Genomic DNA, 22909 nt, shown 5'->3' on the forward strand with positions numbered 1-22909 from the left:
TCAACTCATTAGGGTCTCCCACCAATTAAACAGGGGTGTACCTGGTGTCTCTCAGGCCCCTGCAGCGTGTGGTACCCACTGGAGAGCTGTGATGGTTCCCCACATCGCTTGTTTTCACACTGGGGGTCCTTAGGACCGCCTGTGCTCCTGGCTTTCCATAGCCAATGCACAGAAGCCTTCACAGTCCATGGAGGAATATGCCAGGTATGAGCTGGCCTATGCAGTTACATAGAAGGGATCCAGCAAGTTCCTTGCTGAGTTACTGCTGCCCTGAAATCACTCCTGTGGGATGTCTACATTGTGTAGTCACTGACAGACTTCCTAGAGGGACACTACCAGCAAAGTCTGGGTGTTTACTGGGGACATTGTCATTTCCGGCACTTGGAGCAGATGAATCGTTATTTGACCCTGGAAGCCACTCCAGGAAGACAGCACTGTTGCTCCTGACACCTTACAGATGGGGAAACTGAGGCTTCAGGAGGTGAAGTCACCTGCCAGGACAAGCATGATCCCACAGCAGGGCCAAAGGCTTGATATCTCTGGGCTCAGCTGCTGCAGGTTTCCTAGGGACCAGACTTGCAAATCACGCAGGCAGGCACAGAGACAAACAGGTTTGTCTGCCTCTGGCTTTTAGCTCCTCGGGGGACCTGTGCCCCCAAGGAGAGGCAGTTACCTGGTGACAGAGACAGCCCTGGGGAGAGAAGTCACCCTGTGTTGCAGCTGGAGGGAGCCCTCTTGGCTCCTTGCAGGGCAGCCACACCCAATGTCACGCTCCAGACTCAGTCCAGTCCCAATGACGCCAACAGGAGCATTGGTAAAATTGAATGAAAGCACTGGCGTCCTGGAGCAGCGGCAGGAGGCTTCGTGTGGACCAAGCCCTGCTGGGTGCTCACATCGCTGCCTGCCGAGGGCGGGGGTGGGCGCTGCTGCAGCACCCACGCAGTTTCCTGGAACCATCTGTCTCTGTGGGGCTACAGGTGGGGCCAATTATGGACTCGGAAGCTCAGTTTGGACATTCCGATCTCTGCAGTCCTTCGAGAGCTCACGCCCACCCTCTCTCCCTTCCAGTCCGTCTGGAGTGAAGGTGACATCTTGTCCCTGTTTGCAGCGTAAAACCCAATCAGGCTGGGCGGTGGTGGTGCACACCTTTAATCCCTGCACTCGGGAGGGAGATCTCTGTTTGTTGGAGGCCAGCCTGGTCTACAGAGTGAGTTCGGGGACAGGCTCCAAAGCTACAGAGAAACCCTGTCTCGAAAAACAAAAACAAATAAAAACCTAGTCAGGACCCTGCAGTGGACCGTCAGCAAACGTGCACTAAATGAGTTAACAAACACCCAAGTTAAACTCTGTCACTCTCTTTCCCGACTCCTGAGGACTCCTCGCATTTGGGGGGGGCTCTCCTTGGCGACCACACCCCAGCGTCATTCGGGCTGGTGTCTTGCTTGAGAGCAGCTGGGCAAAATAGGGGGACCCCTGAGAAGGCCTCTCTGAGGATGTCTAGGAGGAAGAGGGGGTCTGGGTAGAAGGATCGTGCCGGCAGGAAAGGCTTTGTCAGTTTGGGGTGCTGGGGGTACTGGGCAGGGGGACCGCGACCCTGAGAATGCAGCCTCTGACAGGAAGCCCCAGCTGGAATCCAGACACAAAACTAAGTTGCAGAAAGGTATAGGTCATGGCGTGTTTTAGGAGCCCCAACACCCCGGGATCCAGGGAGCCCTTTCCTGACCTCCACCCCCCACAAAGGTCTGTCCGGATTTTTCGAATTCTTGAGTCCACAGTCCCCCAGAGGCAGTCCAGCCCAGTCAGCAGCGATACCCCACAGCCAAGCTTCCCTGGCCGGGAGAGGTCTCCGTGAGCCCCGGGCAGCTGCAGGGAGGAGCCTCTGAGGCGAGGCGGACCCTCAGGGAGGATCTTCAAGAGCTGACCCGGCTCCCCGGGGGAGGGGGCGCAGAGGGGACCTTAATCGGTTTTCAGCAACTAGGGGGGTTCTTCTAGCTCTGCCAGGCTCCGCGTTGCTGCAAGAACTGCCAGGGCTCTGGGTCCTGGTTGGCCACAGTTGGCTCCTGAGAGCCCCAGCACCAAAGAGCTGGGCCCACCCGCGTCCGTAACCCCAGCACTTCCAGCCAGGACAGACTTTGGCAGCTGGACCTGTCTGGGTGTCACCATCCGCAGGGCAGCCTTAATGTTGAATTCCTCCGGGTCCCTCCCTCATCTTCTGGATAGGATCCCACGAACCCCCACCCCCCACTCCTTAGGTGGTGAACATCTCACCGCCCCCTATTTGGAGATGGAGCAATGGTGGTTGGAGCAGCAGCAGGACTGGCCAGTGAGGACCGCCTACCTCACTACTTAGTGGATCTACGGGACCCACGGGTCCCACCTACTCCACTCTGCAGTTAAACTGAGGCCACCTGCGGGCGCGCCCTTCTCCCGGCGCCCGTCTGAGTGCAGGGAGCGGAGGAGGGGCGGCTTTAGCCTAGGTTCGCACGCACGCTCTCCTCTGTCCTGCAGGACCCGGGGGGTGGGCGGTGGGGTGCGGGTCGCGTTGCCCCCAACTCCACCCCGCAGGGCTGCGGCAGGGGCATGACCGAGTTGCGTTCTCCACTCCCCCACCCGGGCTCCCGCGGGCGCGAGTGAAGCCGGCTAGCGCTAGGACCGCGCCGCTCCGCCCGCCCGCCCGCCGCTATAAGAGGCTGCTCCGTTTCCCCACGCGGAACCGGCTCAGCGCCTCGGTCCCCGCGTCCCCACCCGGCTCCAGTTCGGCGCAGCCCAGGCAGTCCCCGGCCTTCCTTCGAGGGGCGCCCCGGGCCCCGCTGCGCACCATGGGCGCTGCCCACTCGGCGTCCGAGGAGGTGCGGGAGCTCGAGGGCAAGACCGGCTGTGAGTACCATACCGAGGCCGGGCACCCGCGCGGGGACCGTCGCCTGCATGTCCCCGCTTCGCGCCGCCGCGCTGTGTGACCTTGGGCTAGTGGCTGGCCCTCTCTGTGCCTCGCTCTCCGGTTGCTTCAAATGAGTTCCCGCCCGCCCCTGTGCGGGAGATGCCGCCGAGAGGGGCTGGAGGGGACCCCGAACGGGGGCGGGGTGGGTGGTGGCCCGGGCGCGATGAGACCCAAGCCTCCCCCGGCCGAGGCGGAGAGGAGGGTGGAGTCGGGCAGGTGGCCACCGCTGCGAGGGCCGACGCCCGGGCAGCCCCGGAGAGCGCTGAGCGCGCGCCGCACCTGCAAGTCTGCGGCTGGCGATGCGCAGGGCGGAAAGTTTGCAAGTGGCGGGACCGGAGAAGCCGCGCCGCCCGCGTTGACCTTAGTTCGGGGGTCACCCTCCCGCGTCCCCGCGCGTCCCCGCCCCCGGCTGCAGCCTTGGGCACCGAGCCCCGCGTCCTCCGAGCTGGCGTGCTCTCCCCGGACCGCAGAGGCCGGGAGGGGCGAGCGCCGGTCCGACCCGCGCTTGACCCTGGGCGTGGGTGGGCAGGCGCACGGGCAGAACCTGCTTTGCTAACCGGACGAAGCCGGAGTTAGCCCTTCCGAGGCGGTGTGACCTTGGGCCAGTCAGTTTACGCCTCTGAGTCTCAGTTTGTCGCCTCTGTGGAATGGGAGGGTGGTGGCCCGTGAGAGCGCCAAACACCGGCAGCTGCGGCGGGAGGCAGCTGCTGAGTTGAGAGCAGCCAGTCAGCAGCCACCCGAGAGGGGACCCCGCTGCCACCCGCCTCCCTAGAGCCGGTGAAGTCATAGAAAGTCCCATACTGCCGAGTGTCTACACCCGCGCACACAGTCAGCCCAAGTGTGGAGTGGATCCGGTTAAAGAGTCGTTTATGTAACTCGCTAAGGGCGGCATCCGAGCGGTTCGGTCCCTGCAGGAGCGGACTGTGGGAGCGCTGTCGGGAGTGTGTGCACACCGTGTGCAAGGCAAGCGCGAGTGTGTGCAGACTGGCGTGTGTGCACGCAGTGTGCAAATGGGAGTGTGTGCTCGCTGTGTGCGAGCGGGGAAGTGTGCATGCTGTGTGTAAGCTGGAAGTGTGTACACACTGTGTGCAGGCTGTGTGCAAGGTAAGCTGGAGTATGTGCACGCTGAGTGCTAATGGGACTGTGTGCCTGCTGTGTGCAAGCGGGACTGTGTGCACGCTGTGCGCAAGTGGGCGTGTGTGCATGCTTCGTGCAAGCGGGAGTGTGTGCAGCGTGTGCACCGCTGTGATCCTGGACCCTCAGTGCCTCAGTCTCTCCAGTTCAGGAACCCCGGATTCGCGTCCCTCCCCCCAGTCTCACTTTTGTATTTCCTTAATTCACTTTACTGAACGCAAGCCAAAAGTTTTATAAACGCCACAACCCCCACCCCCCGCCGCCCTGCAGGCCCACGCGGGAGGCCCCGCCCACTCCTGACTCAGTTTGACCCATGGCCAGTTGCTGCCCCAGCTGGTGCAGGTTGAACGCCCCCCCCCCCCAGCCTTCTGGGGGAATTCCAACGGGCTGTGGGTTTGACAGTGATGGCCGCAGAGCATGCCGGGAGCCTTGTCAGTTTCCTGGGTTCAGCCTCCCACGGTGGCAGATGCTGGGGTGGCTTCTCCTCTAGCTGCCTGGGCTCAGAACTCGAGTCCAGAGGAGGCTGAGGAGGGGACCCGAGGTTACCCCCCGGGGACAGTGCTTTCTGGGTTCCCGCAGGCCTTGAAGGCACTGGTGCCGTCTGGGCACTTTCACCCACTTGGCAAATCTTTATGAACCCGGGTTTTTGAGGATTTTGGAGGATGCGGCGGTGACCCAGAGAGGCCAGTATTCTCAAACGGGATGCACAGCACACAGATCTACCCCGTGGGTGTTATGTGCAGGGAACAAGCAATAGGAGGAGAGGGGTGGGGAAAGGGTGCACAGGTAACTACGGAGCCAGCCATGTGACGGCGGCAGGAGCGTTGGAGCGGCAGGTGCCAAGGCCCTGTGGCAGGAGGCAGCTGGTCATGTCGGTGAGAGTGGCTGAGGACACAGCAGTCCCCGAGGCTCAGGCTGCATTGCAACCTTACGCTTCCTGTACTGTCAAATGGACACAGCAATCGTATCTTCCTTAGAGGTGCAGCCCTCAGCCACCTCGACCTGAGTGTTGGCCCCTCTATCCCTGCTGTGTGCCCTTCAGTGGGTCGCTGCCTCTCTGGGCCTCACCTCCGAGGGTTGTATGGACCTGAGGAGGTGACATTAGCCGTTAGCGGGAAGGCACTGGATGGGCAGTGCCTGTGAGAACTTTTGGAAAGTGTCCCAGGACTGGGGTGGCCAGGGGGACATATTGCACTGGGGCTTGCCCACTCCAGCACTTAGCACTTTAAGACACCCAGTAGGTCTGCACCCCCATTTTCAGGAAGGGTGATGGTGATAAGGCCGTTTCCTCCCACAAGGGAAACCGAGTCTCCAAGACAGACAGCATCTTGCCGGCAGCCCTACAGCCAGGAGTGGAGGTGGGGATGGAGGTTCTGGGTTCAGCGGCCTCTCTGACCTCCAGAGTAGGAAGGGCTGCCCAGGGCGGACAGCTTTTCCTTCCTCCACCCTCTCTGCTGCCGGCCGGCTGCGTGCCTCTGTGCCATTGTCTGTCTAGAGACCCATCTCTTCCTCTGCGGTTCAGATTTCAGATCTGACCTCCCTGCCCTGTCTCAGGGGAAAGTTCCTGGCACTGTTTAGGGCTCTGAGAGCTGTTGCTTCCGTCCAGAAGACTGTCCTGCCTGGCCGCTCCCATGCAGCCTCAGTGGGCACACTCAGACCTGGTCCTCCCTTTGTTCCTGGGCTCCTCCCGCCACCTCCTCAGTTCCGTCACCTGCCTCCCCCTAAAACGTGGGCATCGGTGTCCCTCCACTCCCCACAGAGTGGCAATGAGACCACACAAGGCTCACATGGGGGCAGGGGTGTCACTGAGTCCTTCATAACCCCAAAAAAGCATCACTGAGTCGAGGGTCACCTCCCACTACAGGCGTTGTCCATGCCAGCCCTGAGGCACCCCATGGAAAATGGGCCTGTTGGCAGCTTGCCTGTCTGCATAGGGCACAGCAAGGCCCCCTTCCTCCACAGAGAGCTCACTCGGTGACTCATGGCTCAAGCCTCCCTTCTAGCCGAGCCAGCACCCACCTAGACTGTCAGTGAACAGCCAGGGACCTCAGCTCGTCTTTCCACCCAGGAGGGACATCAGGCCAGGGCCATGACCGTCGGGGACCCTGAGCTAGCCTGGGGTACTCCCCCTGCCCAGTCCTGATGGAAGCCAGGCTAGAGGATGCTGGTAAAAGCCTGCAGAGCCAGCCGGGCGGTAGTGGCGCACGCCTTTAATCCCAGCACTTGGGAGGCAGAGGCAGGTGAATCTCTGTGAGTTCGAGACCAGCCTAGCCTGGTCTACAAGAGCTAGTTCCAGGACAGGCTCCAAAGCCACAGAGAAACCCTGTCTCGAAAAACCAAAAAAAAAAAAAAAAAAAAAAGCCTGCAGAGCCAAGAAGCTGCCAGAAGCAGCAGAACCTTGGGCCAGAGCTCAGGCCTCATGGCGACATTGGCAGGATTGTGACGTCTGCCCGGCACTAAGAGAAACACAGCTGTCAATAAGGGCGTCCTGCCGTTCTGGAGCCTGCTGGGGAGACTGCTGGCCCTTTCCATGGATGAGACCACGGAGGCTCTGCAGATGGATGAGGGGAGAGCCCCTTTCCTGCAGAGGAGAGCCGAGGCCAGCTGGGGCCTGGTTCCTTTGAGTTCCATTGAGTTCACCCCACCCTGGGGGGTGAGATCTCTTATAGTCCTCTTTGTAGAGCTATGGTTGGAACCCAGGGCCCGCCTCGCACAGGCTAGGCAAGTACTCTGCCAGTTAGCTGCACCCCATCCCCCTTTTAAGAATGTTTGATACAGTCTTCCCGTGTAGCCCAGACTGGCCTTGAACTCAGGATCCTCCTGCCTCAGCCTCCCAGGTTGCCAGCTCAGGCCTGTGTCATTGTCTGAGAGTGACCTCTGCCCATTGCAGGTCCTGGATAAGGGTGGGGGATGGGTGGGTTCTCTGCTCTTCCGGAAGTTCAAGGGCTTGAGGTACAGGGGAAGCTGGCGGGGGGTGGGGCTGACACCTCTGGAGTCAGTCACCAACAGACGCCTGAGAGCAGCCAGCCAGAGCCACTTCCGCATTAGTGGCCAAGGCTGTTGACCCTGGGAGCCCCTTTTCATGGAGCCCCATCTCTCTAGGTTCTCAATACCTTCTCATCCCAGCAGAAGGCTAAAGGAGAAGGGTATTGAGTTTGCGGAGATCTTGTCTCTAGAAAACGGGGAGGGAGGGAAATAAATGTTTTTGTTTTTGTTTTTTTTTCCTAGAGAGGGTTTCTCTGCATAGTCTTGGCTGTCCTGGAACTCACTCTGTAGACCAGGCTGACCTCGAACTCACAGATATCCTCCTGCCTCTGTTTCCTGAGCGCTGGCACGTGCCACAACTACCTAGTGCCCAGCAGCTACTCCCCAGCCCTGGAAGTCAGCTAGTCAGCTATCTATCCTTGTAAAAAGCTCACTGAGGGAGGGTTCCTCACGGCCACTTACAGACAACAGAGGTTTAGCTCAGGAAGTGACTGCCATGGTCCTCTAGTGAGGTTTCAAATGCAGAGAGAGAGAGATCGAGCTTGAGATTGGGCACGCCAAAGAGCAGAGCCCGCAGTCCCGTGGGTCCCTGGCCTGCCCAGGAGAGGTGAGCATGGTACAGCCACATGCTGGTAAACTGGGTTGCATGGTTGCATTGGGCCTTGGGGCTGACGGGATAGGTTCTGGATGATATGGAATGTTTTAGAACTCGCATGTTTGGTGACAAGCAGTTAGGTTGGAGTGGGAGCTACTCCTTCTGTCTCCTGGGGGTTTCCAGGGTGGCTCACATCCGTTCTGAAGAGAGAGTTCTGTTGTCTATGGGAGAGCAGGTGGCAATGGTTGGACCTGACGGCTTGGGGACCTGCAGTAATGAGCTCCCTGCTGCATCTTCTTACACCCGCCCTGTGGGCCAAGTGTTTTGTTTTGAGCTAATACCCCGCTCCCCAGATGTATCAGGGAAGTTAATCAGAGCTTAGGCACACGGACCGGGTGACAGACCAGCTGGACAAGTGCCATATATATGGGGTGGGTGCTCCAATGTCCCCAAAGCACTTAGGTCCCTGATACCTTAAACTAAAAGACTGGGGTCTTTGCACCTCTGAAGGACCCATTGCTCTAGGAAGAAGGTGGGGCTACGGCCCCAAGGGAGGAGCTGTCCCACCAGCCAGCCTGTCACTCGCTCCACTTTAATTATTCATAAAGCCAGAAGGTCACCTGGGCATTTCCGTTGGTGACTGTGGTTTTCTTATGCACTAGGACAAAAAGGTCCTTTGTTGTCCTTGAGAAGTGACCTTTTCCGTTGGGCAGGCTGTCAGGAGTGGCCTTCCACTCACCTTGGGGGGCAACAGGAAGTAGCTGAGGTCACCGTCAGGCCCTGAGGTTCTCTAGAAGGGAGGGCGGGCAGCAGGGGCATTGCGGATGAGGCTGAGCCCCTTCAAGAGGACCCTCGCTGTGCCTCAAGCCCTAAGTGTCACAGCTGGAAGAGTGGCCTAGGCAAGCCTGGGCTGAGCATCCATCTCAAAAGCAGAATGCTCCCAAGTACAAACTTCTGAGCACCAGTGTGGTGCAACACCCCAAGTGGAAAATTCCTCCGTGACCTCACATAACAGTGTACTCAAGACACGTGCAGGGGAACTTCAGAGGGAACTCAGTGGTAGGACACTTGCCTAACGTGGGGGGCTTTGGGTTCAGACCCCAGCACCACGGAAATGAATCAAAAGAGATGTCTTAATAATCTTATATCAGGTCTCAGTCCATAGTGTGCTTGCTTAGTGCACACAGAGCCGTGGGTTCAGTAACCCAGCACCAAATATGACCAGCGTGGTGGTGCCAGGACTTGGGCGGTGGAAGCAGGAAGAGCAGAAGTTCAAGGTCACCTTCAGCTTCACACAGAGTCTGAGGCTAGCCCAGGATACGAGCCCCGGCCTGGAAACAAGTCAAAATAATATATAACATCAGTTTTTAAATTTTGGTTTTGGTTTTTCGCTGTAGCTTTGGAGCTTGTCCTGGAACTTGTCCTGTAGACCAGTCTGGCCTCAAACTCACAGAGATCCACCTGCCTCTACCTCCTGAGTGCTGGGATTAAAGGCGTGCGCCACCACCGCCCAGCATACTCACCTTTTTGTTTTGTCCTGGTCCCATGCCCGAGATACTTCATCCGTAACAGAGTAAAACCTGAAATGGGCACAGTCCAAGGCTGTGAATCCTCCTAGTTACAGGGTGATGAACTTTTGAAGTTGGCCACATTCCAGTGTAAACAGTTTTTAAAGTTATATCTGTGTGTGTGTGCACACGGGCACACGTGTGATCACTCCACAGCACAGGCTTGGCGGCAAGAACCTTTCTTCTCTATGCCATCTGACCAGCCCTGTGGGCAATTTTTACATCCACGTCCATAATTTCCTCATCTCCCGGCCTTGACACACCTAAAATGAACCGTTACCTCTGCCTTTGTGCTTAATTTTGTCTGGCTGTGTATTTTTGTTCTTGAAGTCTGCCTACAAGCTGGTCGATCACCCTTTGGGGCAAACATTTATTTTCACAAACACTGCCCATTATGAATCTTTTTTCCTGTCTAATACATTTTCCCATGGATTTCTCAGCAATGGTCTGCAAGTTATAAACTGGACTCTCTTATCCTGGTGTTTATGAATGAACATTGAGCTGGGTATAAAATTTTAACTTATTGGATGATTTTCCCAACCCCACCACAAAGTTCTATTTTGGGTTGCTATTGATAAATTAGGTTTTATCTCATGGCTTTTTGTTGTTGTTATTGAAACCTATTTTTCCTCTGTTTTAAAGTTTGTAATGCTGTTTTTTCTGTTGTTGTTACTTGCATTTTTTAAAATTCTGACAACTGTCTGGGTACCACACACTTAAAAAATAATTTATTTAACTTTATTTTATGTGCATTGGTGTTAAGTTGTCAGATTTCCTGGAACTAGAGTTCCAGACAGTTGCAAGTCACCATGTAGTTGCTGGGAATTGAACCCAGGACCTCTGGAAGAGCAGCCAGTGCTCTTAACCGCTGAGACATCTCTCTAGCCCCTGTGTTGGTGTTTTAGATAGGATCATAGCTGGGAATGGTTTATGCTGTTTCATTCTAAAGGAGACTCATGTTTTCTCTCATGAAAATGTCTCCTGGTGACTTCTCAGTGGTCCCGATATCCAGTTGGACCTTCTTGCTGTCCCCTGACCTCTTGATCCTTCCCTTGTGTGTCTGCATCGCTCTGAGCCACGCCCAGCATTGTCTTCTTAGGTCTGCCCTTCTATCCACTAAGTCTCTCTCCAGCAGGGTCGCAGCCTTACTCTCTGTCCTGGCTGGTTTTATGGCAACTTGACACAAGCTAGAGTCATCTGAGGAGGAAGCCTCAATTGAGAAAATGTCTTTATAAGATCCAGTTGTGGGGCATTTTCTTAATTACTGATAGATGGGGAGGGCCCAGACCATTGTGGGTGGGGCCATCCCTGGGCTGGTGGTCCTGGGTTTTATAAGAAAGCAGGTTGAGCAAGTCATGATAAACACGCCAGGAAGCAGCACCCTCCATGGCCTCTGTATCAGCTCCTGCCTCCAGGTTCCTGCCCTGTTTGAGTTCCTGTCCTGACCTTCTTTGATGAACAGCAATATGGAAGTGTAAGCCAGATAAACCTTTTCCCCCTCAAGTTGCTTTGGTCTTGGTGTTTCATCGTAGCAATAAGAACCCTGATTTAGATACTCATTAAGATTTTAAATTTTGTTTTGCTTTGTATTTTGAGACAGGGTTTCTCTGTGTAGTACTGACTGTCTAGGAACTTGCTCTGTAGACCAGGATGTCATTGAGCTCACAGAGATTCACTGCCTCGGGTGCTGGGATTGAAGGTGTACACCACCACGGCCTGGTAAACTTTTAAATTCTAATTACTTTATAAATTGCTTATGGGTTCATGCTGTAGGGTTTGAGCATCCTCTTTGGTTCCTTTGCTTTGTATGGTTGACTTCATTCTGGGTCCATCTTCTGCTGGGGCCGTCTTCGTCCCTCCCAGTGGCAGGGCTCCTGTCTGTGCACCCCAAGTCACAGAAGTGATTTCTAAGGCACCATTGCATCTGTTGTGCTAAGTACTCCGGGGTTCTCAACAGTCTGCAGACACTTTGTATATGAACTTCTTGGTGTCTGACACGCCTTCCTCTTCTCCCTCTTCCCAGCAGAGGCCATGCCTGGGCTGGAGAAACATTACTGTCTGACCCACCTGACACAGATGGCTACTGTTTGCATTTCAATGTTTTGTGTGGTCCTGGTTTAAGCTTACACAGACTAAGGCCAGGAGGGTCTCTTGATGGGTTTCAAGCCCCCACGTTTGGTCCTCAGGACTTGTAGCCATTCTAACACGATCCGGCAGCTTCTGTTCATCACCCTGTGGGGGTCTCAGTCTCTTCTTGTTTCAGACATCTGGGTGTGATCTTGCCCTACAGCCCAGGCTGCCCTTGAACTGGAGATCCTCCTGCCTCAGCCTCCTTGGTGCTGCTGGATTTGCAGATGTGTGCTGCCAGGCCCTGCTCAGGAAAAGCCCTTTCTTCTATGCTTAGCGCAATATTAAGGTGGTTCCTAGATTTCCCCAGTGGCCACGTGTTTGGAGTGGCAGAAACTGCCTGTGCTAGCCCTCAGAAGCAGGACCAGTTTCTTTGACATCTTTCCATGCACATGAGGTAAGCTACCACCACTCCATTCAGCCTCGGGATAAATCTGGAGCTGAGATGGTTCTGAAGGTGGGGCTGAGCTGTCTCTTGGATGCTGTGCACGCATGGCACCTGGAGGTTGCCCCACCCTTCTATATCATCCCACTCTAATGGAGAAATGTAAAATGCTGCTTGCTCTAGCACACGGAGCGCAGAACGTGGCGAGAGGAACAAATCCTACCTCTGCTGTTCTGAGCTGTGTGACCCCCAGCGAGCCACACTGCCTCTCTGATCCTGCCTCCTAAACAGGGAAGGGGGTGTGCTGCCATTGGCACTGTTAGGAAAGCCGAGCTGCCGCCTGCCCAGCCCTGGCTCAGCTCCTGCCTGTGAGTCAGGCTGTCACCCTCTCTATTCCTGCTATAAGGCGAACAGTAAAGAGCCAAGCAGGGCTGGGGAAAGGCGGGCACACCTCAACTGTAGTGCTCAGAGCCACGCTATCCCACTCAAACAGTTTTCTGCATTGCCTCATTTGCTCAGAGAGCAGGGTGTGTGTCAGAGCAAAAGCAACCCACCCAGCACGTCCCTTCCACCAAGGGTGTGTTCTGCGCAGAAGAAGCCCACAGAGACCCCAGGGGGACCCTTGGTACCAGAGGTGACCACAGATGGTGTTTCCCTGCTGATGTGGGCTGGGCTGGCTCTGCCCCGGGGAATCTGTGGCTTTTGTACTGGGCTGACTTCTATGTAAAGCGGGTCCGAGGGTCTGCATTCCCTCTTCCTTGGTCCGAGGGTCTGCGTTCCCTCTTCCTTGGTCCGAGGGTCTGCCTTCCCCCTCCTTGTTGATCCGAGGGTTTGCGTTCCCCTCTCCCTGTTGGTCCAAGGGTCTGCATTCCCCCCTCCTTGTTGGTCCGAGGGTTTGCGTTCCCTCCTCCTTGGTCCGAGGGTCTGCGTTCCCCCCTGCTTGTTGGTCTGAGGGTCTGTGTTCCTGTCTCCCTGTTGGATTGGAAAAACCACTTCAAACAGGCGCATGCTTGGGAGGCTTCAGAGTCCATGGCAATATGGTGGGTGCACGCCAGGGCTGCGGCTGCTGAGGCGCTGGCAGGTGGAGGGAGGGTGTTCGTGAGAGGGCAGCTGGTAGGATCCCCTGCGAGGAGGCTCGAGGCTCCGGAAGCCAGGCCTCCCTCCCCAGTCCTGCATTAGTCACTGCTGTGTCTGGAGCCCCAGGTGGCCTCCTTGTGGAGCCCAGAGGCAGCAGAAAAGCCCTGCAGACTGGAGTGGCTCACGGCACAGCCAGCCTGTCACAGCCAAGCTGATGACTCTTGTTCCCCTGCTGAGATTCGGAGCTAAGTAGACAGTGATTTTTCAATTGGGACCAAAGTTCGTGTGACGTAAAATTTACCATTTTAGGACTGGGAGATGACTCGGTCGGTGAAGTGCCCTGTGAGCATGAGAATCCGAGTTTGATCCTCCCACCCATGTAAAATGTAGTAACGTACATCTAATCTCAAAGCTGGGGAGGCAGAGAGGGGAGGGACCCTGGGGCTGGGTGCTACTGGCCAGTCAGTCCACTGAATCTGTGAACTCGGGTGCAGTGAGTGACGCTGGCTCAGTAAACAAGGTAGAGAGTGACAGGAAGACAGGAGATGTTGACCTCACCCCCTTCATGCGCACTCACGTAAACACACACACATACACACTCACACATACACACACATGCATGCACGCACATGTACACACATATGCAACGCACATGCACACACACTCATACACACATGCACACACACCCATACGCACATGCACACACACATGCACATGCACACATGCATACACACACTCATGCACACACATACACAACTGTATGCATATGCACACACACGTACACTCACACACACATGCACGCACATGCACACACACACATGCACACTCACTAATGGCATTAGCTGCTGTGAAGTGAGCTTCTTGGTTGGGTTCCATGCAGTCAGTGTTCCAAATATTTCCAGAACATTTCATCACCTCCAATTAAGCCCTGAGCTCCCTCCCCCCCCCGTTGTCCATCTTCACCTATCCTCCTGGCCCCTGCCGCGCAAGAGTCCATGTTCCACTTCCAAGGAATCACCTGGTCAGGTGCTTGACCCACAGACGTGTGGGCTGGGTGGCTTTGGTGCCCGGTGCACTGTTGTCTCGGACCCACTCTGCACCGGTGAGGGCCACAACAGCCTCTCTTTTGCGATTGTGCCTGTGGATTTCCCCTCTTTCCCACAGCCATCTGCAGGAGACTTGGCTCTTTTCACCTTGGAGAGCTGTGAACAGCACTTCTGACATGTCTCCATGGGTGGCATGTCTCCATGGGAGCCGTCTCCTAGGAGGTGGGAGGTATTGTTCTCTCAGAGGAGGAGGCAGAATGGTGCTTAAGGAGCTGCTCAGAGCAGCTCCGAATTACTGGCCTGTGCCTGGGCTGATCTTCCGGGTAGCTGGGGAGTGTCCCCAGGGTCCTGGCCCATCTCTTGGGATGGCGAGCCACAGAGTTCTGTGTACCTCAGAAGTCCTCCCCAGATCCTACTTGGTGTCTTATTCTGGCGGGTGGCTGCTGAGGACAGGAGGCAGGGAGGCTGAGGGAGCCCCTGAGAAGAGAGGGTGCAGGTCACACTTGCCTCTCCTGTGTCCCAGCCCCTCTCTTCTTACCAGGTCTGCTGCAGCTGCTGGCTCTCAGATGTCCCCAGCCCCCTCTCTGTATCTGCTTTCCGTCTTATCTTGCCAGGGGTGACAGATCTTGGCCCCTGGCTTGGAGTCCCATGTTCCCTGAAGGTGAAGACTCTAAAACTTGTCCCTACTGGATGAAGCCAGCCCAGGCCACCCTGCCACTCCCAGTACTCCACCTCCCCCACAATTCCTGGGTCCCAGACTCATCAAAGTTATTGCCATGTCCTCGGCCACCATGTCCTCCCATGCCTCCTGTCTCAGACTTCAGGGACCCCCATCAGACATCCCCTCCTATCCCCTCCCCAGAGCTGGAAACATCTTTCCCATCACTCCTTCCCAGTGAAATGTGAAATTCACATAGCCTTCTACGGCCTTATTACTTTATGTCGGTTACTGGTTGATATGGTAGTATTTTAGATATTATAGACTAAAGAATATATTACTAAAGCTAATTTCTTTTTTTTCCTTTTTTTAACATGTAGATATTTATTTATTATGTGTACAATATTCTGTCTGCGTGTATGCCTGCAGGCCAGAAGAAGACACCAGACCCCATGTGGTTGCTGGGAATTGAACTCAGGACCTTTGGAAGAGCAGGCAATGCTCTTAACCTCTGAGCCATCTCTCCAGCCCCATACTAAAGCTAATTTCACCTGGATGTGGGTCAACGGTTATTAGAAACTCCAGGGAGCACAATTTACAGTTTATGTTTATCAGAAGTATAGCCTTTGACCCTAGTTCTCTGGAGACAGAGGCAGGTGGATATCTGTGAGTTCGAGGCCAGCCTGGTCTACAGAGCAAGTTCTGTAGGAAGACCCCATTTCAAACACACACACAGTGTGGACGGAGGAACTGGGGCTACGGCTCTGATAGAGATTTCTCTAGCATGCCCGAGGCCCTGAGTTCAGTTCTCCAGCCCAGGCTATAGAAGTGAGCTGGAGGCTAGCCGGGGCCTCATGAGAGGGAAGGAGACAGGGAAGGGGAAGTGTGTCCTTTATAAGATCACATGTGCCTGGACCACGGCACCGAGCCAGGGATGACTTACTAATATTTTTGAGAGCGTCTGCTGTCCCATATGGACGGTGCTGTGTGCTGGGAGATGGTATTATGGCTGATGTCTCCAAACTGTATGGATTGAAAATGGAAGACCCGGGCAAGCCGAAGGCACCTCAGGTTCCACTTGCTGCGCTTGCTCTGTCTCATGCGCTCACATGCTTTCAGCATGAACTTCACAGCAAGTACTGTCTTGGCTGATTGGGTCATCCCCTTGATGCCATGCAGGGAACATTAAATATTGACTCTCACCACACTTCAAAATGGTTTGCCAAGGGCTTGGCGATGTGGCTCAGGTCCTAGAGGGCTTGCTTGGCATGCGTGAAGCCCTGGTTCACATAGCACATAAACCCCAGCAACACACAAGCCAGGTGTGGCGGTGCATGCTTGTAGTCCCAGCACTTGGGCGGTGGAGGCAGGAGGATTATTCTCAATTACATAGAACATCCAGGGCCAGCCTGCGATACATAAGACTCTGTCTCAAGTATGTCTTTAAGGGTGTGTATTATTCCAACTCAGGGATGTCCCAGGACGATCATGGTTTCCTGGGTCTTGGCATTTTCTTCGCAGTGCGGTTATTATTAGCTTTTATTATGAGGCAGATGACTTCCTGTGGGCAGCTCTGTTCACTTCTCACTCCCTGGGTTTGTTCTAGGGATCAGATTGCTGTTTGAAAGGGTGTGTACACCGTTATTGGGTACAGATGACACACAAGACAAATAAGCCCGAGCTTTCTAGAAACTGTGGTATAGCCTAATTCTACACTTTGCACTAGCCACAGTAAAGAAATGGCCCAGGATGCAGCAGGACTTTCTGTTGTAGCTTCTTGGGAGGCTGAGGCAGGAGGATTGCTTGGGTATACTTCAGGCTCAGCCTGGGGACCCAGCTCAGCCACAGAGCATCCAATAAAAGATGAAGCAACTACAGATTTGATACAGAGAGATGTTTTGAAAACAGTCCCAGGTCAGAAGCGCTCCTGACTCTTCTCAAGTATTTCTGTGAGGGCTTCTGGGCCGTGAGGACAGCTAAACCACCACAGAGTACAAATGTGCGCACATACTCTCTGCGCCTGCTTGATCCTTATTTTTGTCCTGTTCCTCCCCAGGGGCGTTACTGGAGTTGGTGACGTGTGTGTGTGTGTGTGTGTGTGTAATTACAGGGATTCGAAGGCATCCCTGGGCTGGGAGTGTCGCTCAGTGGGTAGAATGTTCACCTAAGACTCCCAGAGCTCTGGGTTCTGCCCCCAGCTCCTAATAACTTGTGTGGTGGCACACACTTGTAATCCCTGTGCTCAGGAAGTGGAGGCAGGGGGACCAGGAATTCAAGGTCATCTTTTGCTACATAGTATATTTAAGGCTAGCCTGGGCTACAGGAGACCCTATCTCCAAATAAGTAAGTAAATAAATAAAAAGTGCTTCCCCCATAAGCATGGAGCTCCACACCTTCTAAAGTATCACCTGTGCCCACATCAAGGAATAGAATATTCTCTGCCCCAAGGGCCCTCCTCACACTTCATTCATGTTATTCTGCCCCCTGGGGCAGCTACTTCTCTGATGGCTAACACAGCTAGCACTGTATGTGGTCAAGTGTTTCCTGAGTATGAATGAGCCTTGCCCAGGTGAAATCGTGACACACATGTCTTTTCATGCCTGGCTCCCTTGGTTCTGTGTTACATATGGTGCCTGGTTCCGTTCTTGTATGTGGTCCCATCAGTGGGCTGCATCGTCCTTTTGTACATTGGCTGTCCTGCCATGGGTGGTTTCCGGTTTACAATGATCCCACAGCCCAGCCACAAGAACACAAGCGTGCTGTGTGTATCTTCCTTTCTGCTGCCTACCCTGCTCAGTTTGCTTGCTCTCCACACGGCTGTGTTTTTCTCTAGAAAGGTAGCGGTTGTCCTGGATATCAGTCTTTGCAATCGTCCATGACTACATGTGCAGCGTGGGGTTGCAGCCCTGCCTGCCTGTGCTGCGTGGGATGGATGAGCGAATGCTGGAGTAGTGCCTGGCCCAGGTTGGCAGCCTTCCCTAAGTCTTCCCTGGTGAGCGGCAGCTGCTGCGGATGCTTCAGACTCTGAGTGGTGGATTCTTGAATAAACCAAGGCTTGAGCCTGGGGTGGTGTGAGGGGTGGAGGCTTCTTAGGGCTCAGGTACTCACAGCTTTAGAATGAGAGGTGAGGCAGGGGAGGGGAGGGGGAGATGAGGCGATGCAGGTGGGTACGGCAGGTCTCCAACCTGGCCACTGCACTGGCAAATTTGGCCTGAACTGGACATGGTCCCCAGGAGTATTGAAGGCCCTGAGCATCAAGGGTCTGGGGTGTGTGGACGGCCCATGTGGACAGTGTGCTTTGGATTGTATTCTAGATCTCTCGATTGCTAGTGCTGTGGTCTGCAGCCTTCTGAGTGATGACCAGAGATGACCGTATGGACTCCCTCTGGTCAGTCACCACTCTCTCTGGACCAGGGGCATTGTGTGTCTTGGAGACTCTGTCTTTCATCCAGGCCCACCTTCTCCCTTCTCTTTCCGCTCTCCCCACCTTGCCTTCTCCAAGCCTAGTCAAGCCGCACAGGCAGATATGGGACAGGATGGCAGGGGTGGGGTGGGGAGGGCAAACAAGCAGGTGCAAGTTCTTTCGTGAGACAACACCTGGGGGAGTGGCTGGTCTGGCCCACATCAGGGGCTGTCACTCATAAACAGCCACGCTCTTGCTAAGGGAGTAGACAATGGCCCCAGAGCTGCACAGCAGGCAGAGCGGGAGACTCTTCTGTCTCTCAGCCGTGGTTCAGTGTGGTCAAGGGGGCGTCCTAAGAGGGACAGCAGTGGCGAGCGAGGAGGGGACCAAAGAATGCCGCAGCCTCCGATCACCTCAAGTTCAGTGTCAAGGATCCGTTGCTATCTCTCATTTTCTTTTCTTTCTCCCCTTCCCCCTTCTCAGTCTCCTCGGACCAAATTGAACAACTGCACCGGAGATTCAAGCAGCTGAGTGGGGACCAGCCCACCATCCGGTAAGATGCCCAGCCAGGCTGGGCTGGCAGTTATTTCCTGCCATTATCTCTTTCCCCAGGTCCGTGTGGCTCTGGGCAGGCTGACCCCAAGGCCTGTCCCAGTTTCTGAAGCAATCCTCACATATGAATTTTCCTGGGTTTTTCTAAGACAGTCAGCTATGAAGAGAGGAAGGGGCCCTTTCTGTTTCTGACAAAAACCTGTGGGGGAAGCCAGGGAGGGGAAGGAGACAGCATCAGCCACCAGGCACTGCCCAACGGCTTTATGCAGTGTGTGACCTGGACTTGTCCTGAAGCCCCACCCCCACCGCGTGCACACACATTGAGCGCCTGCTGGATCCTTCCTGGTGCTGGAGCTGATGGAGCTGTGTGCCTGGGCGCTGGCACTGCCTTGATGAGCCTGTCTCTGGACTTCTCTTCCTCTCTGTCATTCCAGTCTTGGACAAGGTGGTGGTGTCCACTTTCTGTTAGGGAAGGTGATGTTTTCCACGGTGACTTCATTCCTTTGTACTGGGGAGGAACACTGCCCTACACATTGCTAGGCAGGGGCATCACCATGGCATACAGCCCCAGCCCTCTTTGCTTTTCCCTTTTCTCCAAAGTTGTGTCTAAATTGACCAGGATGGCCTTAGACTCCCTCTGTAACCCAGGATGGCCTTGGACTCCCTCTGTAGCCCAGGCTGGCCTTGGACTCCCTCTGTAGCCCAGGCTGGCCTTGGACTCTCTCTATAGCCCAGGCTGGCCTGGGCTTGCTATCATTCCTGCCTGTGAAGAAGCTGAAATGACAGGTGGGAGCCACAAACTCTGCAAAGTGAAGAGTCTTCTGTCACAAACTTTTTAGTAGAGAGTAGGGTTCTAAAATATGCATGGGATCTCAAGGTAACGTTGTTGAAACACTGATGCAAGCCTCACACAGGCCCCAGGAAAGCTTCCTTCATAGATGGCTTCATTTCGCCCTTGGAGGGAGCCATGCGCACACCTACGTTTTCTTGCCTGCTACACAAAGGCACATTACTAACCTAGCATGGTGCCCAGAAGGTTTGCATGGTCTCAGGGGTTCTGCGGCCTCTGGTCTCAATTTAATTTGCACCACACTGTATCAAGACAGGTTGATCTGAGCAGAGAAGCCCAGAGAAAGAACCTGTGTACCCCGTGAGGTTTCCTAGCTCCTCACTGGCTCAGTTGCCTGAGCCTGAGCCAATTGCCACGGCTAGGAGCCAGAAACAAGCTTTGCCTTGCCTAGAATAGAGGACTCGGCTCTGGGGTCAGACACAGCCTTACCTGGGGAGAGGCTTTGGATCAAATCCCACCTCTTCAGACTCAGGGTCAGGCGGGAAACTTGGGAGATAAACCCAAGCTTTGGCTGTGTGCCTTTGGACCAGCTCACTCGCCCGCCGGCCCTCGCTCTCTCTTTCCCTCCCTCTCTCTTTCCCTCCCTCTCTCCCTCCTTTCCTCCCTCTCTCCCTCCCTCTCTCCCTCCCTCTCTCCCTCTTTCTCTTTTTCCCTCTCTCAGAGCCAGCCTTCTGCATAAAGCAGTCTGCATTTTTAGCTTGGGTCTGAGCATTAGGCTTGCAGATGCACACATCTGGTTCCCAGACATCTGGCAAATGGGCCAAGTTGTTGCACCCCACCTGAGATGTGGGGCAGAGCCTGGCTGATCTGCTTGGAGGGTGTAGGAGTCCTGAGTCCTGTGGGGGAGGGGGCACCACGGAAATTCCGTCTGCATGGAGGTGAGTTTGGGATCCGGGGGTGGGGGTCAAGTTGTAAGGTGTTGAGGGACACCCATGCTGTAAGGTGTTGAGGGACACCCATGCCATAGGCATGCAGGACCCTGGCTCTTAGCAGAGTTAATAGTCACCTTCCAATCCCATGTAGGTGCTCACACAGTCGGCATCCAGGGACTCTCCAGGAAGCTATGACATCTAAGCCAACCTAGTGTGTATCATGAGCTGTGTGACCATTCGGGTTCCTTGGGGCTGTAGTGGGGAGAGCAGCCTCCAGCTGGGTTGTCAGGCAAGGCCCTCAGCCCCAGCTTCCCTGAAGAGGTCATGCCTTGAGATGCTTCTTGCACGGTGTGTGCCTGACCAGGGCCTTAGCCCAAATGCCACAGCAAACTGCAGCCGCCCACCCACTAGGTATCCCACGGCACACCCTTCACCCCTCCAGCTGTCCCTTAGTCACAGTGAATGGGGCCTGTCTTTTGCTGACCCCTCCCACTCCACCCAAAGCTGCCCTGTGGCATGTGTCTGTCTCTCTGTCTTGTTTCTGGTCCATCAGAAAGTGCACAGTTCTACCCAGAGTCCGGGATTGCTGTCCTGCCCTCTTGTGTCTCTGCCCATCCCAGTCAGTGTCAACCCCAGCATCCTCTCCCATCCTCGGCTTCTGCGTCCAGCATTGCCTGGGAAGACACAGTCCTTTCCCTGAAGAGTCCCCAGGAGGCCTCAGTTTCCCCAGTGTGGGCAAACTGTACATTCTGTGTGTTTACTCTGAGCTCTGAGGCCTAGCAGAGTGACCTTGGCAGCTGAGCTGGGCCTCCGAGGCCACCGGAAACTAGCCCACAGCATTGGGCTTGCAGAAAAGGCCAGCCCCGCCCTCGGTGGTTTTCTTAGCTTCGTGTGTCCTTTGTGGGCTGGATGCTTTTCCTACCCTCTTTGTGATTCTGGGGGTGGGGGTGGGGACTCAGACTGGAGCTGGGCAAGAGTGGGTGCCCACAGAACTCTAATTCTCTGCAAAGCCTAAAAGTACAGCCGGGAGGAAGTGGGAGGGGAGCCCCCAGGGGCCAGAGCACTTCTGCTGGCTAGCTGTGCGACTGCCGCTTGCAGCACGGCCTCTGTGGGCCCCATCCTCTTGTCAGCGAAAGTGGACCCATCACTTTCACTGCTTGTAAGTACGAGGGTGACTTGGGGAGGGCACTTCACAACTTGGGGAGATGATGTAAGATACCCTGGGGCTTTAAGCTGCCAGAGGACCCATGGAAGGTGGGTGTCTCTTCGGGTTTTCTGTGGCCCTTCTCCTTGCTGGTCACCAGGGTGGCCGTGCTGGACTGATGACGGCAAGTGGGTCAGTTCAGTCCCCACGGCAGTGACCTGAGAGCATCCAGGGCCCCAGGGTAGGGCAGAGCCCTTGCAGTTAACTCAGTGAGGGCCTGCTGGGCATGAGACAGAGACCCTGAGGCCACTCAGCTTGGCCTGGCCCAGCTCAAGCCCCAAGACTTGCCTTTTCTTTGTCAGAGTGGGGGGTAGCAGAAGTCAGGGGTCTCTGGGTACCAGACGGCAGACCTGCTTCTTTTGAGTGACTGCTTCCGGACCAAGGCCAAGAGGTCACAGCTGGACGGTAGCTGCTGTCCCTGTTCTCCTTTTCTCTCCTCCCTCCCCCTTCCTTTTTGGGGGCCTCCAACAAGTGCCCTGTACTGAGCTACACCCCAGCCTTTTTTCTCCCTTGAGACTGGGGGTGGTGGTTGCCAAGCTGTGGAGGGCTGGCCTCAATCTCAGTCCTCTTGCCTCAGCTTCCTGAGTACCTGGGATGACAGGTGCTGCCACTCCTGGCTAGGAAGCTGGTTCTTCTCTCTGCCTTCTTTGTTTCTGAAACGGGTTAAGTACCTGCCCTCCATGATATTGTTGTGGGGGTGGGACCTTCATCCTTGGGAGAACTGCCCTGGTGGCTGTCACTAAAATGATCTCTGCCCAGTACAGCAGTGCCCTGGTCCACATTGCTCCACCGTGTTCATGTGTGATACCCCCATCCCAGTGTCCTCAGCATTCCTACAATCCCCAGCTTACAGCTGCAACATCGGAGGCTGGGGTGGGGGTAGCACCCCCTTTCCCAAGATCACAGGCTGCAGAGGGTGGAGCCTGGGTCAGCAGCCATATCTCTGTACTTTAGCCCATCACACTGGTGCAGAGAGAAGCGTTAAGTTTGCACCCATCTCACAGATGAGCAGACTGATCCTCACAGAAGCAGTGCCTGAGGTGAGGCGTGGGTGGGATAGGAGTGTGGGTCTGGCAGGCACCTGTAGAGATGGAGAACAAGGAGCACAGGCAGGACAGTACCAGGAGTGTGAGCGTGGCTTTGCCCTGCCTGGGTTCCAGTGTGACTCCCCACAGCTGGGTGAGCCTGGGCAGGGGACTGGCTCTCTCAATGTCTCACCTGTTACTTCAGGGAATCACAGGAGTCCCGGTTGGGTGTCCCCCAAGTGAGGTACACACCACAGGATTCATAGCTCACACAGCCACTGTGACTGTCATCTGAGCAGTGGCCTGCAAGGTGGGGAGGACTCTGATGATCTGATCGTCTCCATGGTGCCTCCGTCCAGGGTTCTGGTTTCTCTTGCTTCCCTCTGTGGTTGCATGGGGGCGGGGACAGAGCCCTTGTGTGTCTGGCCCTGAGGCTCACTGTGTCCTCTCTGGGTTGCCCGCTGCAAGGGCAGCTAGCCGTTATCTTGTG

At 55.4% G+C, this 22909-nt stretch overlaps 1 protein-coding gene across 1 annotated transcript in view; it reads left to right on the forward strand.

Moving 5' to 3' along the window:
* The first annotated feature begins 2713 nt into the window (after positions 1-2713).
* Positions 2714-22909, forward strand: part of Tesc (tescalcin) — a 30863-nt gene continuing 10667 nt past the window's right edge. The window contains exons 1-2 of the mRNA XM_057764513.1: positions 2714-2877; positions 18400-18469. Of these exons, the coding sequence (XP_057620496.1) occupies positions 2820-2877; positions 18400-18469 (128 nt within the window). The 5' untranslated portion in view covers positions 2714-2819. The remainder of the gene's footprint in view (positions 2878-18399; positions 18470-22909) is intronic.

The sequence above is a fragment of the Chionomys nivalis genome, chromosome 3 (assembly GCF_950005125.1).
Source record: "Chionomys nivalis chromosome 3, mChiNiv1.1, whole genome shotgun sequence".
NCBI classification, from domain to species: Eukaryota; Metazoa; Chordata; class Mammalia; order Rodentia; family Cricetidae; genus Chionomys; species Chionomys nivalis.